At 46.2% G+C, this 18,966-nt stretch overlaps 1 protein-coding gene across 5 annotated transcripts in view; it reads right to left on the reverse strand.

Moving 5' to 3' along the window:
• ACLY (ATP citrate lyase) overlaps window positions 1-18,966 on the reverse strand; it is a 42,448-nt gene that overhangs the window by 6,149 nt on the left and 17,333 nt on the right. For 3 of the 5 annotated variants that reach the window (XM_037809134.1, XM_037809135.1, XM_037809137.1), the window contains 11 exons: window positions 18,590-18,680; window positions 17,391-17,420; window positions 14,566-14,707; window positions 14,067-14,235; window positions 12,170-12,274; window positions 11,111-11,307; window positions 9,309-9,390; window positions 8,479-8,589; window positions 4,972-5,099; window positions 3,431-3,524; window positions 1,587-1,741 (listed from right to left, as the gene is read on the reverse strand). In XM_037809134.1, coding sequence (XP_037665062.1) covers window positions 1,587-1,741; window positions 3,431-3,524; window positions 4,972-5,099; window positions 8,479-8,589; window positions 9,309-9,390; window positions 11,111-11,307; window positions 12,170-12,274; window positions 14,067-14,235; window positions 14,566-14,707; window positions 17,391-17,420; window positions 18,590-18,680 — 1,304 coding nt within the window. The remainder of the gene's footprint in view (window positions 1-1,586; window positions 1,742-3,430; window positions 3,525-4,971; window positions 5,100-8,478; window positions 8,590-9,308; window positions 9,391-11,110; window positions 11,308-12,169; window positions 12,275-14,066; window positions 14,236-14,565; window positions 14,708-17,390; window positions 17,421-18,589; window positions 18,681-18,966) is intronic. The other 2 variants (XM_037809136.1, XM_037809138.1) reach the window with 1 other exon arrangement.

The following is an 18,966-nucleotide window of genomic DNA, read 5'->3' on the forward strand; positions in this document are numbered from 1 at the left end:
TTTTTGAAAGTTATCACCTTTCTGTATGTATCTTTTATTTCACCATAAGTAAAGAACTGAAACTGTGAACTGTAACCACAACATTCTTTGAAATTACCTATATAACTACTTGTTAAATTGTACTTTGAAAGTTGTCACTTTTTTGTATATCTGTAATATTTCACAATAAGGAAATAACTGAAATTGTAGAACTGTAACCCATAACATTCTTTGAAATGTGTGTCTAACTACTCGTTAAATTGTAATTTGAAAGTTATCACAGTTATGTATGTATGTTAAATTTTACAATAAAAAATAGGGCTAGCCAGATACAAAGGGACAGAAATTATATGATTCCACTTATATGAAATAACTTGAATATGCAAATTCACAGAGACAGAAAGCAGAGCATAGGTTATGAAGGGGGAGGGGGAACAGGGAGCTGATGAATAAGGGGTGCAAGGTTTCTGTTTGGGGTGATGGAAAAGTTTTGATAATAAATAGTGGTGATGGTAACCCATTGTGAATGTGGTTAACACCACTGAATTGTGTATTTCAAACTGGTTAAAATGGGAAAGGTTATGTTGTATATATGCTACCACAATTAAAAAAAAGAGAGAGAGTGCGAGAGAGAAACTAAGGAGACAATGACAACTACATGCAACACACGATCCTGAACTGGATCTAATAAATGGAGGACAAAATGTCCCAAAACTGGAATATGACGGTATGCCTTATATCAATGTTGAATTTGATCGGTATACTTAAGATGGTTACATAAGTTGAGTGTCCTTGTTCTTAGTAAATCTGGGTATGGGAGAGGGGGCAGTGTACACTAGAGTTCTATATATTATTTCTGTACTATTTTTGCAACTTCCCTGTAGATCTGAAATCATTTCAAAATAAAAAGATAAACCTCCCAATCAAAGATCAAGAATGAAGTTGGGAGGTGTGGGGATGCAAGAGCAGACACAGTGAAACCTTCTCAGGTGTTACAACCCATGAACTTTTCCCAGGGAGGGTCCAAAGCAGGACCAAGACCCGTGTCTCCACAGGTGAGGGTATGACACAAACCAAGACTTCAATCCAGCCTACTGCCCAGTGCCACCCCAAGCCAGAGCTCTGGCTTCCGAGTGTGGACCACGGTCCCAGGAGAGGGACCAGCTAGCCTTGGGAGGTGCAGAGAAACCAGTTCTCTAACATTTGAGCTGGTGAGGGACACAAGTTTGCAAAGAGGACAGGCATAAGACAGAGGTACTTTTAACTATGCCTGGTCAGTAACTTCACCAGGCCCACCCTTCAGGCTACCAGAGCCCTCCAGATCTCCCCTGCTTACTCCTGCCTTTTTCTTAAGAGGCCTGCACTTACTCTGCCCCATTTTCTTAAAAGTTTACAAGGTGGGGGGGGGTGGTGGTGGTAGGGGTGGTGCCCAAGATCCCTGATGAAGGCACTGTTTTCTACTCCTCTGGGTTTAGACTGGCTTTTCTGTCCTTGGAAGACTTGGGAACAGCCTGTATGATTGTGGCCATAAAGACTGACCCTGGACGCACTCCCTAACCCTACCCACCCTCACACTTTGTAACTGCCTTCTGCCCTCCACGTCTCACCTTTTCTGGAACCAGAGGAGGCCGAGGACCCCACCAATGCCCATCTCTTCCTTGAAGACCTCGGTGATGGGCATGCCCGCGTAGATGAGCTCCTGCCCACGCTCGTCGCAGATGCTGGTCATGAACGAGGCTGGCTTGCGGATCAAGCCCAGTTCCTGAGTGGGGCAGAGGGAAGCAAGGCTGTAGTGACCACAGAGATTGTCCCGGGACTGTCCTACTGTCTGTGCTCTCAGAACCAAAGGGCCCCAAAATGTCTTCAATTCTGGTGGCCAAGCAACCACTCTCAGATAAACTCTTCCCAAGAAAGAAGTACAGAAGCTCTTTGATCAGACTGCTGAGGGCAAAGAAAACAGGAGAACCACCCCAGTAGCACCCACTAGCTCCAGCACGATTTCTTTTCTTTCCTGAGCCCATGCTGTATCAGGCAGCGGTCGGCAGTCTATGTCCATCTATTCATTTAACCCACAAGGTTAACAGAGGAAGCAAGGCTTACAAAGCTAAGTAACCAGCCAAAAACTGCATGGCTAAGAGTCAGTTTGTAAATCCAAGGGAAATCTTTTAAACACTTCACATACAACTTAGCCAACTTAAGTGATGCTATCCAACCCCTTCTTCATACTCCATGAATGCTCCAAAAAAAGGTTGTTTTTTTAATTACAGAAGTAAAATGAATGCGTTCTCCTTTTTAAAAATTTAAAACATTACGGATAGAGCTATGCCCCCTTTGGTCTCCAACCAAATCTTGATCTTATTCCTTAGTGTTAGTTTAGTGGGCTTTTGGACCTTCCTTGCCCTACTTTTATTTATATACAAACATACACAGACATGTTTCATTTTTCATAATAATGTATTATAAAACACATACAGTCCCATAATGTGTTTTGTTAACTCAATGAATTTGAGCTCTATAAACACTGGTACACATAGATCTAGTTCATTCCTTTAACTGCTATGTAGCATCCCATCACATGACAATACCACAATGTGGCCATTTCCCCACTAACTAAAAAAATATTTTTGGACATATATCTACATGTACATACGCATGCATCTCTCTGGAGTAGATTTCTATATATGAAATTGCTGGGCCATAAGCAAAAGCATTTAAAAATTTGATAGATCTTGCCTAAGTGCCCTTCCAGAAAGATTGTGCCATTTTCACTCCCACCAACAATGACTGAAAGCACCAGTTTCCTCACACTCTTAAAAACACAACATTTTATCCTAGAATTTTTTTCTTTGATGATCTGATAGGAGAAAACAGGTGAAGCATCTTTTCATGTTAAAAGAACTTTTCCTTCCCTTTTATAAAATGGGTTATTGATCTTTTTGAAATTGTTTCTAAGAGTCCTTGTATATTAAAGGAAATTAGCCCTTCATCTATCATATGCCCTTTGGACAATTAGGCAGAGTAGACTCGCAACTTCAGCCCTGAAATCCTTTAGCAAATGCAGAGCACCTCTAGAGGTGACCTGTCCCCAGGCCCCTTTGTCTCCAAGTCAGACAACACAGCCACGGGAAACACAGGCTGCCCCTGGCCCTCTTGAGCCCTGCATTTGTTTTACCCGTGGGCCAGAGAAGACCACCTCACAAGCCGACTCTAGCATACAAGGAGGGGCTGGAATCCAGAGTCAACCATCAGGGTTTCTTCTAATGCCCCCGAAGAAGCCTACCTAGGGCTGTGGTTTGGAGCATGGTGACAGACGTGATTGCTCTAATTAGCAGGGAAGGCCTGTTTCTTAGGGGTTTGGGGCAAATAAATTCAAAAGCCTTAGGTATCTGGCTCCCCCCCATACCACCCCAAATCTCCCCCGCCTCACTGCAGGGACATACAAGGCACCTACCCTGGCCCAGGAGTAGTCCATTGGCACTGTTGGGGGTGGCACCTCCTGAGCAGGTACAATGACACCTTTGAACACAAGATCCTCATACACAGACCTGGGAGGTGGGGTTAAGGGCAGGAAAAAAGACATTCACAAAGATTTTATTATTTTGGACTCTTCTGAGTCATCTCAGGAATTAACTGTGAAGTCAGGATTTAAGAAATGATTATGATTACTGAATCATTATATAGATATTTCTTTTTACTTCCTAGTATTTTAGAATAGTCAGAGGGAAATACCTGAAATAAATGAACTATAATCCAGCTGCCTTGATCATTTACAACTGTATAACTACATAGCCTTTATCTTGTGATTCTAAAAACCTTGTGACTGACCCTCACTTGTATGCCCTTATCCTGCTTTTCAACGTCAGTCTTACAATCACTAAAAACAGCCCCTAACGGTTATTAATGAAGGGCCTTGAGTCAGCCCAGAACTAACCCACCCTGATGCCAAAGCTATCTTGATAGACGGAGCTGGATCTAAGCAAAACTGGCCTGCCTGACATGCGCAGCACCTTAAATTTTAACCTTTAAGTGACCTCTACCTCATTATAATACTAAAAATCACGCCCATAATCATATTAAGGCTGCCATTTTCTTACATATAGTCTATGACTAAGCATGTAATCAATCTGTGCATGCTCAATAATTAGATCATCTCTAACCTCATCTTGAGCAACTGTATTCATTATCCTACAACCTAACCATCTTTTGATACTACAAAACTATCAGAATTACTGCAGTTTGGGGAGACAGATTTTTAGGCTGATAGGCTGTCTAATCTTCTGCTTTGTGCCTAGCAATAAACTCTTTCCTCTTTGAAACCCCAAAGTCTCAGGAATTGGTCATCTGAGCACATCAATCAGACAGAAAACCCACTGCTTTTGATCAGTATCAAGAACTCCCCTCTGGTCCCCAAACACTTTCACTTTTTTCAACTCTGCACCTGCTACTATCAATGGCCTATTCTTACCAGTTGGATTCCCAAGGGCTAAATGAAAACAAGTACTGGTCAAGTCTGCCTCCATTCCCCCACATCTCTGAATAGGGCTTTATAAAAAGAAGAATCTGGAGTCCAGGGAAGGACAGAAGGGGAGCATCCCAGGCAGGTTTAAGAGGTAGAAGCAGGGAGGGCCAATAGGATATCCAATTCATCAATCAAGTAGAGGTGACACCCTCTAAATGTTTCTATGCCTGTCTCTCATTTGTGGCCACCAACTCTCAACTCTCAACCAAGTGCGCAGGAACTGGACACATCTCAATACCAGCTTGAACAGCTTGTAATTGGGCAAGAGAAAGTTACTGCTTCTACAAACAAAACAAAACAAAACAAAACAAAAGCTGAAGACAGAGAAGTGATTTGAGACCATCTACATGGCTGTACTGGCTGCCTGCGAGGGTCCAGGAATATGAGACGCCCCTAGGCTGGAGAGGCTGCTGTCCTCAGGAGGGACTTGGAAAGGGAGAGGGAAGGTGGCATCTTTCCCAAGGTCCACTTACTGGATGATTTCTCCAAGCTCATCGAAACTCTGGGGTACAAATACTCCTGCCTCCTTCAAAGCCTGGTTCTTGGCTACTGCAGTTTCAGAAGCCTGGTTGGCACAAGCTCCAGCGTGACCAAACTGTACCTGGAAGGCAAAGGAGAGCAGCTTTACTGGGCTTGTTAATCCCCTAGGAGAGAACACACAAAAGATCCTGAGAAATGTCAACACTGATTACAGGCCAGCACTGTGGTAAGTGTGCCACATGAGGCACTCTTTCAAGCCTCAACAAGTTCACTAAATAGGTATGATGAATGAATCCTATCTTAAAGATGAGGAAACCAAGGCACACAGAAGTTCAGGAGCTTAGTTAAGGTCACACAATTAGTGTGTTTTAGAGTCAGGATACAAAGCCTGGCAGCTCAACTCTAGAATTAACCTCTTAGAATACCGAGTTACATTCAATTTCCCCTGGGGTAGTTGTGAGGGACATGGGGGCAGGGGTTGGTTCTGAGTGACATGAAAGAAACTGGCAGCCTTAGGGTAAGTTGAACTCATAGATATGATCTGACTGATTGTCCCATACATACCTTTTATAAAATATGCACCAATATTTAAAATAAAACAACCAGAAGTTTTCATTTAAGAATACAAATTCCAACTTTCTTTCAAAAGAAGGTTTTGCATCACCAGGCCCATATTCCAACATGGCTACACTCCCCTAGAGCCAAGCAGTGATGGCCCTCTTCCACCTGAGCAAGCACTGAGGTGAAATATAAACCTGATGATTGGATATGGGGATTGACTGGCTATAGGGACTGAGCAAGAGGAAAGAGAAAACCCATTAGAAAAGCAGAGTAGCAACTGTGTCTTTAATCAAGCAATGGGGAAAATGAATTAACCTAATGCAACATCGGGCATCAAAGCCCAAAAAGACACAGACTTGGGGCAGGGTGGGTAATGATAATCAAATCTAACCCATTTATAACACTTCCTACGTCCAGGAACTTTTCTAAGAGCTTTACTCATTTAATCTTTCCAATAACGATGATTGTTTCCTATAAATAAGAACAGGGAAGCACAAAGGGGTAAAGTAACTTGCTCAAGGTCACAAAGCTAATATGTGGTGGCATTTGAACCCAGGCAAACTGGCCTCAGAGCCTGTGCTCTTTATCACTAAATATAATGAAAGGGGCCTTTAATGGTGAAAAGATTAGGAAGCCCTGCTCTGGTTAAGGAAGCCTGAAAACATGTCTTAAAGATGCCATAAAGCACCAGTTCCCAACGCATTCTTGGAAGACCTAATACACATGGGTGGATGGGGTAGGAAGAAGAAGAGATTCTGTACTCAAACTGAGAAAATGGAGGGTTCAACGAAGTTTATCTCTGAGTGTTCTCAAAACTAAAAACCAAAATTTCTAAGAGGGAGTCAGATAATATAGCATTTTCCTAATTTACAGAGCTTGTTTTTCTGTTTGGTTTGTTTTGTGTTTTGTTTCGAGGACCACCTCTACAGGACCAGTGTTTTGTGGACTATTCTTTTGAAGAAGGCGACCTTCACAATACCCACTTGTCCCTATCCCAACTCCCCAGTCCTTAATTCAGTTTTCCTGGCTTCCAGTGAGCAGAGATTCCATCATATTCCTATCTTATCTCTCTACAGACTGCAAGTTCGGCAAAATCAAGGACTGTGACCTGTTGAAGAATTCAAAAACCATCTATTCACTGGCAATCACCATGTACTATTTTACTTTAGTGCATGTTTGAAAGTTTATTAAAAGAGTTTTAAAAATTAATTTAAACAACAAACCAATCATCTCTTGAGGACCTGCTCTACCCCTGGGGTGATGTGTGCTTGACCAAGAACAGAGGAGCAAGGTGCTTGCCCTCTTGGAGGTGTCCCCAGCATGGTGGTCAGAGAGAGGGGCTGCTAATGCAAAGACGGTTAAGGGCAACATAATGGAGGAGGAGGAGGGAGGAATCATTTTTGGCTGTGGGGGCTGGTGAAGAAGAAATAGAAATCAGGGACAGCTTCGTGGAATAAGTGCGCTGAAGAACGGAAATAAACAGTTACTAAGACCTATACATGCCAGACCCTTTACATTTACTTTCTAGTTAAATTCGCACAATAACCTTGTATCATCCCATTTTAGAGCTTAGGAAACTGAAGTACAGATCCTCCAATATCTGATTCCAAAGCCTGTGCAAGTACAGCTCAACTGTGAGGGATTCTTTGACCCTCCCCTTCTCCTTTACTTGGAAAACACACGCACACGCACATTCACACACATATAGTTTATACATACACAAAAGGGAATGTATCATAAACCTGCTCTTTCTTACACTTAATACATCTTAAACTCTTTCTTGATCAATGTATCAAGCTCTGCCTCATTTTCTGGGTGCCTGTGACACCAATAGACAGATGGGCCACAATTACATAGTCCCCTCCTTTTGGGCATTCAGGTTGTCTCTAGTTTTTGCCACTACAATGGTGCTGAGATTATCCTTGTACATAAACTTGGAAACATTTTTGCATGCATATTCATAGGATACCTCTGTAGAAATGGAATTGCTGGTACAAAGGGGGTGTGCATTTGACAATCAGATGAATATTGCCCCCTGGAGGTAGTCAGGAACCTGAAGGGGAGGCGAAGCATTCTAGGGGGAAAGAATAGGGTGACAAAGGCTTATGGTAGGAAAATTAAAAGTTTAAGCATAAGGGATTATTGTTGAAAGAAGCCTTGAAAGCCAAGTTTCATCTTTTTATACACCTTACACTTAGGACAAGGCCTCAGATTAACAGGCTGCTCAGTGGCTGTTGATGAACTGATGTGGGTTACAAGTGTCTGTTTCCCTTGGTTTCGTCATCCATCCCTGGATGAGCCATCTTCAAGACAGAGGATTCTCTAAGTTGGAGTGCAGGAGCTGAGATCTGGCTTATAATAGCCCAGCAGAAACCCAATACAGGCTCAGACAGTGTTTATATTTTATATTTACATAAAGTGCCGGGCACTTTATGTGTCACGTACATTTTACCATTTTAACAATAATTAACACCAGTAACAAGCCCCTTTCCTTCTATAACCTCTCTCCACACAGAACTTCTCAACATGCCCCTGTCTGGCTCTGAAGTAACCATTTACTGGTCCCCTGCCTTTCCTCCTTGACCTCCCTTTCACTCAGCCAACTCCTCATCATCCCTTAAGATGCAGTTGAAGCATCACCTTCTCAACTATTCCAGACAATCGGTTGCTCCCTGACTCCAGGTCCCCACAGCACTGTTTCTGGCCTCTAAAGGGTCTTGGAGCCTTGGTCTGGTCTCAATCTGCCCGTAAGTTTGTCTCCTCCAACCAGATATAAGCTCCTAGAGAGTCGGGCCATGGCTGGACTTTGAATCAACCAAGCAAGTCATAAACATTCACTGAAGGAACTAGTGCTTAGTAAGAGGACAACCCAGTTCACCCCCAATGCCCCCTCCACTTGGTCTACCGACACCGCAAGAAGCAAGCAGTGCGGGCCGTACCTCGGAGGAGAACATGGTGGCGCAGGTCCCAATGCACCAGCAGACCACCGGCTTGGTGATGCGGCCCTCCTTGATGCCCCGGCAGATCTTATATTCCTCAGTGCCCCCTATCTGCCAAAGAACAGGGAACAAGAAAAAGCCCACAAGTTAGCAAAGCCCATTCTGAATTGTTCCAAGAGTAGCAGTGCCAGCCAAATTTACTGATATCAGGAAAAATAGCCCCAAATTGCACAGGGCCTAAAGTCACCAAGTGTCCTGTGAGTTACTATTTGGCTAGAAAATAAAGGGGCAGGAGCTTTGGCCAAATAGCAGAAAGGGAGTTTAGGTTTCAGCCTGGAAGATTCAGACTGTATACAAGGAAGACTTCTAAAGGGATAGCAGGTCTCCTAGGGAAAGTCCCTGGGACGCCCCCTCCCTTATTTGACATTTAGGAACAGACCTGCACAGAGGTATGAACAAGGAATGAGATTATAAGTCTCTTTCAACTTAAAAAAAAAAATTGCACTCTTTACTCTATCTAGCCACATGGTAGAGACCACGGCCAGCCAGTGCAAAGCTTCTCCTTTATTGGAGCTGTGTCTCATGCCACCAGGAGGTAAGAACTCCTTTTTCAGGCACATATACAACAGTGTTAACAGTGACAATCTCTAGGCCCCAGAGCCCAGGGGGTGGGATTACCAGGATGGGCCACTTTAAGTTATAGCTAACCAAAATGCTTGAATCTTTTTTTTAAAAATTGAGATCATGCATTATTTTTACAATCAGAAAAAAAAAAGTTGTTTTTGTGTATGTGTGTGCATTTTTTTTTGTTTGTTTGTTTTTAAACTTACCTCTCCAAGAACCACAATCATTTTGACTCCTGGAGTGTCCTGATAACGTAAGACATGGTCCATAAACGTTGAACCAGGGTACCTGTCCAGAGAGGGGGCACATATGGGATCAGGACAAGGCTTAGGTGAGGTGTGCACACAGGTAGGGGAAGCACACACATGCTAGGAACCCTGCAGATGTGGATGCCCAGTGAGGGCCAGACATGCCTTAGGGACAATGGGGGCAGAGGCAGCAAATGGAGCTCAATGGAAGTAATGGAAGAGGAGGTTTTTTAACCTACATAAGAGAAGACTGGGCACAAAATAAGACAGAGGTCTGCCTGGCAGTAAGTGATGCCCTGGAGAGCATATATGTAGTGGTTTTAAAATATGCCCACAAACTCTCTGAAAATGGTAGACCCTAAAAATGGGCCAGACTTAGTGATTTTCAACTAACAAACAAAATGTGGCAGAAATTACTGTATGACATTAACTTCTAAGGCTAGGTTATAAAAAGAATAGCTTCTGCCTGGCACTCTCTCTCTTGAAGAGCTCAGTCTGGGGACCACATTCTGCGGACACTCAAGCAGCCTGCAGAAGACCACGCTGCCGAGAACCAACTTGCCAGCCACGTGACTGAGCCACCTCTGGCCCCAGTCACACCCACAGCTGGCTGCAGCCCTGCTGACATCTGACTGCAACCTCACAACAGACCCCAAGCCAGAACTGTCCACCTGAGCCTCTTACAAAATAAGAGAGTTAATACAATATGCCAAGCTATGTCCCAGTGACCACCAAAGATGGCAGGTTGCTGCTAGAAGTTCTACGGTTTTTTTTCCCCCTATTTTCTACTACTGCCTAAGTTTGCAAAAAGATTGCTGAAGGCCAAACTGGTATCTCTGCAAATTTTCACGTGCCTTTGGTACGCTCACAAGCATTATAAATCCAAGGACACAGGTATAACAACAGCATTTTCCAGATTTATCTAACCAGGACCTTTCATCAGGGAGCAACTGCGGACTTGGTTCCCAGGCTACACCACTGAAAACCTTGGCGAGAGACCTTTCTTCCTCACCAGATAACCCAGACATGCCCTCTGAAATGATCTGGTGAAGCTAGGGAGATTGACAAGGTGACTCAGTTTCCCAACGGCTTTTGGCCTCTGAACTAAGCAGCAAAAGAAGTAGTAAGAAACAATCACAATGGTTAACAGTCACTATGAACTTAATGAGTGCCAGGCATTTACCCTAAAATACTACTCTAACAATGACCTACTGATCTTTGTTCCCACTAACAAAAAAAATAAGAATACTTCTACTAATTACAATGAACCCTCTGAGCACTTCTTCAATGCCAGGCCTTGTGTTAGGCACTGTATATACATCATCTCAGGAATCCTCCCAACAATCCCATCAGATGGGTGCTATTATTTTACCCATTTTTAATGTGAGGATGATGGAGGTCTAGGGAGGCTAAGTAATCTGCCCAGAACACCCCAATTGATAACTGGGAAACGGGGATTTGAATCCCTTGGTCAGATTTCAGAGTTGGCCCTGCTTACCCACTGCACTGCTGCCTCCCTATGGCTGCACCTCAGACAACAGACAGAATTACCCCCAAAGCCCAAACACCTTTGAAAGACACCTTCGGCTTATTTTCTGATCTTATGCGCATGTCAGTCCTGTGACAAGTTAGAGATGCCTTGGGGCTGGAACTAAGCAGCAGTGAGCCGAGATCAGAGGAGCCAGCATCCCAGCTCCCGGCCAGCTGCTACCCATCCCTCAGCACAGGAGCCCCCCTTGCAGCCCACTGCCCGCGATCACCTGTCCCCGCCAATGGCCACGCCCTCATAGACACCATCTGTGGTCCGGGAGATGATATTGTTGAGCTCGTTGGACATGCCTCCAGAACGCGAGACATAGGCCACGCTGCCAGGGCGGTACAGCTTGGAGGCCAGGATGTTGTCCAGCATTCCACCCGTATTCCCAATCTTAAAGCACCCGGGCTTGATGCCCCCAACCTGTAGGGGCCAAAACAGCAGTCAGGGAGGGAGGTGGGGAGAGCAAGTTCCTGACCAACCACAGAGCTCAGGGGATCACAAAACCCAGGTGTTACCTGCCCAGTCCACTCTGGCCAGGCTGGGAAGAAAATGGCCAAGAGAACTAACCTGCCCACTGAGTTTCCTGCTTAAGAAGAATCTCTTCTCTCCCTCAAAAGACATTACAGGAAAAACGAAAGCCTTACTTGTAAAGCACAACTCACTATTGCAGATTCAGATATGCACACTCAGAGTTGGGTCACTCACTTCCCGTGCTCCAAAGGGGCCACATACTCAGGAAAGTTCACTAGCCTGGAACACAGGTGTGCTCCTCTGTTAAAAATCACCCCATGCCTCTTGAGGTGAAAGGTCTCTTGCTTAGTTCAAACATCTTAGCTTCAGACAAATTTTTAGACACAACTAAGTAAAATCAAGGAACAAAAAAATATATTCAGAGAGCAATTTCTTCTCATCTGAAGTCCTTTAGGCCAAAAAATAAGGCTTCCGGGTAGCTTTTCCTTTGGTTTGTAATTAAAGGAATAATCAAAGACTCTGCTATGGTTGTAGAAGGGTAGAAAAACACTAATAATAATAATAATAATAAATATCTTTTCACTAGTCCCTTTAAACCATAAAGGTGACAGACTGAGGAGAGAGCCCTTTAAAAATTAACTAACTGGAAATGGACGGACTTTCATGAGGTATTCCCTAAACCTTTTCGACTAGGAGTGAGACTGAAGAGGCAGTAAGTGAGCTTCCTGAGGGCCTGGAACTTCGTAAAACAGCCTCCAACTTCAACAAGGGCTTTCTGGGGGCGGGGGGGGGGGGCGGGGCACACGCTCACAGTGGCAGGTCCAATGATGGTCACTCCCTTCTGGTCCGCCTTCTTGATCAGCTTCCTCGTGAGGGCCTCAGGGATGCCTTCAGCTATGATGGCAATGGTCCGGATCTAGGGGATGAGAGAAGTTCCTTCCCCTTAACTTTTCACCTCAGAGGGGCAATGAGGGCCCCAACCCCTCTGTGCCCCCTTCCAGACTCTTAGATCAAAGTATATTAACAGTGTGTGCCTCCTTCTTGCCAGAGGCCTTTCCTAGTTCTACCCTGATCATGCCAACCCTCTCCTAAAAAGTGATTTCCATTAGTTAACACCAGTGATTCAGGAACCAAGCAGGAGCAAATGATCCCAAATACTTGCTACAAGCAAACCCATGACTGAGACCCACCTGTTCCGTACCTGTCTTTGTACCTGCCCATAATGCAGCTATCTGTGGCTTTCTCCACTGTACCCTTTGAATCGCTGACTCTGTGTCCCCACAGGACAAGGCCAGTATGTGAGAGAAATGAGTTGCTTCCACACTCAGGCCGAGAGTGGTCCAGGGGAGGACAGAGGGGCATGGAGGTAGGTGGGAAATACCTAAGAGCCACCCGTATTCCCTCTAGACGCGGGGCCAGCAAACGTTTTCTCTAAAGAGCCAAATAGCAAATATTTTAGGCCTCGTAGGTCCTGTGGTCTCTGCGGCAACTAATACACCCTACCTTTGTAGCAAGAAAGCAATATGGACAATATGTACATGAATGACATGGCTGTGTTCCAATAAAACTTCACTTACAAAAACCAGCTGTGAGCTAGATTTGGTTGTTGGGCGGTAGTTTGCCAACCTGTGCTCCAGACTGAAAGAGTAGCTTGTTTTAAGCAGGTGTGCTTTCTTTTTCACCTCATCTAGATACCAAAACAAATTTCTATTCTCCAGTCATAGACCAAAATAAGCCAGTCTGGGATAGGAGACAGTAAATTTGAGTAAGAGAGTCAATATCCTCCTTTAGTAAGGGTTCTTCCAAATCATTAACAACAACAAAAAAGACAAACACCCCCATTGAAAAAAGGGAGGGGGCAAATCATAGAATACAAGCAGCCAATAAATACTTTAAAATGCTCTTCTTTGTTAAGAATCAAATATATTTAAATTAAAGAGAATGTCTATCAATTTGACAAATATCTATGTTTTTAAAATCCTAACACTGAATGTTGGCAAGGGTATGGGGAAGCAGCACTCAAACTACCAATGGGAGCTCACAGCAAAACAACTTCCTGGAGGGCAGCTGGTCAGAATGGATCAAAGGCTCTTAAATCCGCACATTCGGATGACTACCGATGTCCCCGAGGGACACCGTGAAGGTTACAGGCAGATGTTAACCCAAGGACGCTCATCACAATACTTGAAATGGTAGAAATAATGCTGCCGATAAACATTCATTGATGTGGAAAGAGTAACTGAGGAGAGTGGATTATAAAGTAACTACATCCAATATCATCCCATTTGTTCAAATCCAAATGTGGATAAGGATATATCCGAATGTTAGCTGTCGTGTTGCTGGTTATGGGAACTGAGGTATTTCTTTCTTTCTTTTTACTCATCAGTACTTTTAAATGTTTCTATAATAAATATGAGATGTTTTTGTAAGAAGAAAGTGCTTTCGATTCTGTTTTTTAAGCCAGTCTTGGTCATTTAATCCAGCACAGAGAGGACCGGTAGGGGCAGAGACCTTGGACCATTTCCAGTCCATGAACAGCTGCTGCCCAGACCTGTCCTGCCAGTGGTGACTGCCCTGCAAGTGTCTCTAACCACTTTCACCCAAACAACCGGCTAGCCCCAAATCCCAGGCATTTGCCCCAGGTGACTACGGGCACCGTTCGTGGAGCTTCCCCCTGCCTCCCCTCTCCCCAGGGCCCGGCAACCTGCCTGAGCATAGTTCATGGTCTCGACGGTACTGTCGTAAGCAGAGCGGAGAGAGGCAAAGTTGATCAACACATCAACTTCTGGGTGCTTCTTCATGGCATCAGCCATATTCTTGAAGACAGGGATCAAGATCTCCTTATGACCCCAGTAAAACTTCTGCTTGTGGTCCCCACTGTGAGAAAGGGGAGGAAGGGTTAGGAAACCCTCAGGTGTCAGAGCCGGAAGGTTTCCCCTCTTTCTTGCAGAGTTGGGAAGGAGGGAGCCAAGGGGAGGAACTTCACCCTGAAGGTAGAAGAGGAGGGTCTCTGCCCTTCAAGAACTTCCATCTGATGGAAAAAGATCCCCCAGGAACATTCCCCAGTCTCGGAGCAGGACAGACCCTTTCCCAGCAAAGAGGATAAACTATCTGGTTCCCTAACCTTTGTCCTGGCAGAGGCAGAAAACTACAAGAGGAAGCCCACTCACCCTCTATCTCAGGCCTTCCTACTGTGGTATGACTCACGTGAAAGGGTAAACCATAGCGGCCACCGAGGGCTCGTCCCGGGAACAGACGTAGTCAAAGTCCAGCATGCCTTGCACGGCCCGGGTCTGCATGCCCCACACGATGGCCTTGGTGTGGCTGCTGAAGAGGGTGGCACTCTTTCCTGGTGGGCAAAGACACAGAGAGTGCACCCGGAATACACACCCCAGGGAACCCTACAGGGGCAGGGGCTGCCTGCCAGACCCCTCCAGCCCAAGTCCAGGGATGTGGCACATCAAAACTGCAAAGGAATGTCAAGGGGATAGAATTCTGAGAGCTTGGGGAATTTCTTCTGGAAAGAGGTGGCAGACAGAGTAAAAAGAACAAAGAGGCCCCTGACTGGCTGGCAACGAACAGAGAAAGGACGGGGATATGGAGAACAGCCCCTCAGCCAAGATGCCAAGGATAATTCCTGCAGGACCTGCTTAATTTCTCAGAAAAGATGTGCAATCAGCCTCCTTGCTTATATGCAAACGGAGTACAGAGAAACTATTTTTAAAGCCACTGGAAAAATTAAAGTAAGCTCTCCTAAATTTGGTGGCCTCCAAGACGTCAAAACAACTCTCCAACAATCCTCGTCTCCTTATAAATCTGGACATGAACCAGCCCTGGTCAGTGTTGAATTCTCTTGAATCCTAGGTCAGTGTAGGTCCAAAGGTTTGCTGTAGCTGGGGCTGAGCACAACAGGGCAGCTTTATCTCTAACAGCTTCTGGCCGGGCTCTGGCACAGGAAGGAGTCCAGGGCCTCCCAAACTTCTCTCCCATTCTCCTCGTCTTCTCCCTCTTCCCAGGAGGCTCTCTCCTGCTCCTGACAATGCTCTTGGACAGGCCCCCCCCAGCAGGTGGGAAAGGGATGAAGGGCAAAGGAAGGACAAAAGCAGCTGGAACAAGTACATTCTTCAGCCTGAAGGGAAATGCCCCCTCACCTCCCTACTGGCAGGTGACTCCCCCTCTGGAGGAGTCAAGCAGCCCTCAGGGGAGGCTCTCAGCTCCCCCAGAGAGATCAATGCATCTAGCTCAGTGGTGTCTCTTATTAATTAACCCACTACACCAGCAAAGACTTGGTTAACTGTCCAAAGTCAGACTTGGTTCAAGGTCTGATTAAATAAATTTAAGAGATTATTTTCCCTAGCTATGTAGGATTCTCATCCCTATAAAGGCCTGCCTCTTCCAACAGCCATAAGCCTCTGATGACAGAAACCTCCTGATTTTGCAAATACCTAGGATTTACTGTCACCTGGACCCATTTGAGTTCCAAGGATTCAGGAGATCACAGAACAAGGGAACCACCTAATCCAGTTCCCTCACTTTCCATCCCAGGAAACTGAAGCCCAGAGATGCCAAATGATGGATCCTAGGTCATCTAGCATCAGAGCCAGGATTTCAAAACTTAAGCTGCAGCTTGACTGTGAACTGAGAAGGAAGAATATAAGTCAGCGTGACTGTTCCACTCCCTTTCTCAGGGGAGCCCACACCAATTGTGGATGGGATGCACATGTTTTTTCCCAGAAGCTTCAGCGAGCAGGAGGACAAAGCCTGGACTCTCCACAAGCATGGAAGAGACTAAGGAAAGGCAGGAATGAAAAGTACTCAGTTCCTCAAGCACAGAAAACCCAAAGCAGAAGGGAACAATTCCCTGTCCTGTGAGCAGCAGGGAGGCCCCTGAGAGAACCTCTGCTCTGGAGTCTAAGACCCCCCCAGCACAATCTGTCCTCTCCCTGACCTCCCTCCTCTTTCCTCTCCTACTTCTCAGCACAGCTTAGAGACTAATAACAAGACTGGAGCCCCTTCTTCCTCATCCTCCCCCCTGGGGCAGGAGAACACTCTGTAAACTAGATTCTGTCCCCATCCACCCACGGCTCAAGCTCTGGTCCAGTCTTTTAAATAAGAAGGGAACTACCCAGAGGCAGAAAATGTAGAGATTAACAGCAGGTCAGTCAGAGGGCTGCCATTCCTGGCCTTTCCAGTGTGATTTTGGCCACCCTGATGAATCACACCTTCTCTTCCCCTTGCCAGGGGTCAGAGGTCATCAGAAGGCTGTCCCCACCCCTGCAAATGTTACTGTCAAAAAATTAAATGGAAGTCCTGATATTTTAAACAGATAAATCTATTCACCTAGGTTAATAGGTGAGTGTGTGTGCACAGAAAAAGGAACATTGTAAACTATGACATCACACACCAGACAAAGACCAGATGCCTTCCAATAACCTGGGCTAAGGATGTACTGTACACCCTCCCAGGTTTCTAGTTCTCTATCTAGCTAACCTCCTCTTCACCAAAAGCCTGGAGAAATCTAAACTTGTCCCCACTGTTAGGAGCACTGGGATGAAGTTGGCAGGGGTAAGGATGAGGCAGGAAGAGACAAGGGTGTCATGACAGAAGTAAACAAGAATGGGGGTGATGCGTGGCTACCCTCTTCCACACCAGCAGGAACAGACACCCACTGCTCTCTCCAGGTTTGATGGCTCCCTCCTTCCCAGGACAATGCTTGCTCCTGATGTGCCACTCCACTCTCCAGAGCCGAGGGCCTGGCTCTCACTCCCTGTGCAATCCACATCCCCCCCCTAAGCTGGAAGCCAGAGGCGGTCACACAGTGAGGACAGCAGTGGCAGCATGTACTACGCAGGGGGTGGGGAGGGTGGAAGAGTGAAGACTAAGACTTGGGGGGAGGCCACACCGAGGCAGGGACAGAAAATATACCAGACAACACTGCCACCCACCAGGGGAGGGGGAAACAAAGCACCTGATAAAATTACAAGCTGCTGACAAAGCCCCACATGGAACTGGGAGGGAGTGGGGTGTCCTACCTTGCAGGGGTCTTGGACTTGGGACTGAATCTGTCAAAGAAAATGACCAAGGCAACTGAGTGACCGCTGAGGGCCAGAGGCTTTGGAGGGAGGGGGGAGTAGGGAAGGATCCCGTGGACAAGCCTCTCAGGACTGACGCCCTCACCATCTCTCATCTGTTCCACAAAAGATGGGAGGAGTGATGCCAACCAAACAGGTGAAAGCATCAATCAGAAGAGCAGATGCAGGATGGGGCAGAAAACCACAGGCAGCAGAGGGAGGGCAAGGGAGGGTGTACAGAACACCAGAGCTGCCCCAACTCCCCAGGCCAGAGCAACCTCTGGAGGGACAGCGGGGTGACTTCCACTCTTGTCTGGGCTCTCTGGCTGCCCCTGCCCCACCCTCTTACTGCCAATCACTTTTGTCCCCACAAAGCATGATAAGATGACAGGACCAGCATGGGGGTTGGAACTGTCATTCCGTGCTACAGACAAAGCTGCTGATTGACAAAGCTGCTGATCTGGGACTCTCAGGGCAGCAGCTTCTGATCTTGAGTCCCCGGAGATAGTGTCACTATTTCACAAAATGCCTTAAGCCAACTCTGTACGTGGCAGGAAGAAGCTAGGCAAGCTGCACCAGCCCAGCCCAGTTAGCTGATGCTGGTCCTAAGGGCTGACTGGCAGGTATTGTGTCTCTGATGATCAGATGATGGAGAAACAAATTAGGTAAAGTAGAGATGGGCTGGTAGATGACATGCTTTCTTATGGTGGGCTCACAGGGGAGGGAACGTTTTGTAGGAGCCCCCAGATGACGGAGCTTGGGACAGGAGCCACCACTGTAAGAGTTGGCTCTTGTCCTGAGCCGGGCTCCTGCCCTCCCCTTAGGAGCAGAGTCTGGGACACCTTTCCACTTCCTGGTATTTCCGTAGCCCATCTCCTCCACAGCTTCCCTGCCCAGTTCCCCAGCCCCACAGGGAGGAAGAGGGTAGAGGAAAAGAAGGGGGAGTGAGGTGAGCCCAGGGGCGGCATGAGTCCTCAGCATCAGGAGAGCCCACAGGGTACCTTATCTCATCCACCCCATGCCCAAGCCCACTCTCACAGCAAAGCTCCAACAACTTTCCATCCACTTCTGCTGACCCAAACAGGACCCGGAAAGGGAAGGGGACAGGGAGGGCATCGCGGAGCCATTCCTGCAATGTGCTGGAGACTTCCGGGAGTTACCTTGAGGCATGGTAGGCTTGGCCTTCTTCGCAGGTGTCACCTCATCAGCCCTGGTCTCAGAAAAAGACGCCGTCCTGCTAGGGGCTGGAGTCTGTGGGTGGGCAAGGAGGGAGAGTTAGAATTACAGGCAGCAGCTGGGGAAAAAAGCCATCGGTCCTTAGGGCTCCCAAAAAATCAGGCAATAATAATTATGTACAGCACTGTTCTTTACAGGCTGCTTCCAAAAACACAATTATAAAAACCCTCTGAGACAGGAATGAATATTGTCCCCATGTTATAGATGAGCAAACTGAGGCTCTCAGCAGGTAAGCAACAAGAGCCAGGATGGAACTCATGTCTGATTTTAAAACCCTCACTCTTCCCCTTATACTACCTTG

The sequence above is a fragment of the Choloepus didactylus genome, chromosome 18 (genome assembly GCF_015220235.1).
Source record: "Choloepus didactylus isolate mChoDid1 chromosome 18, mChoDid1.pri, whole genome shotgun sequence".
Taxonomy (NCBI): domain Eukaryota; kingdom Metazoa; phylum Chordata; class Mammalia; order Pilosa; family Megalonychidae; genus Choloepus; species Choloepus didactylus.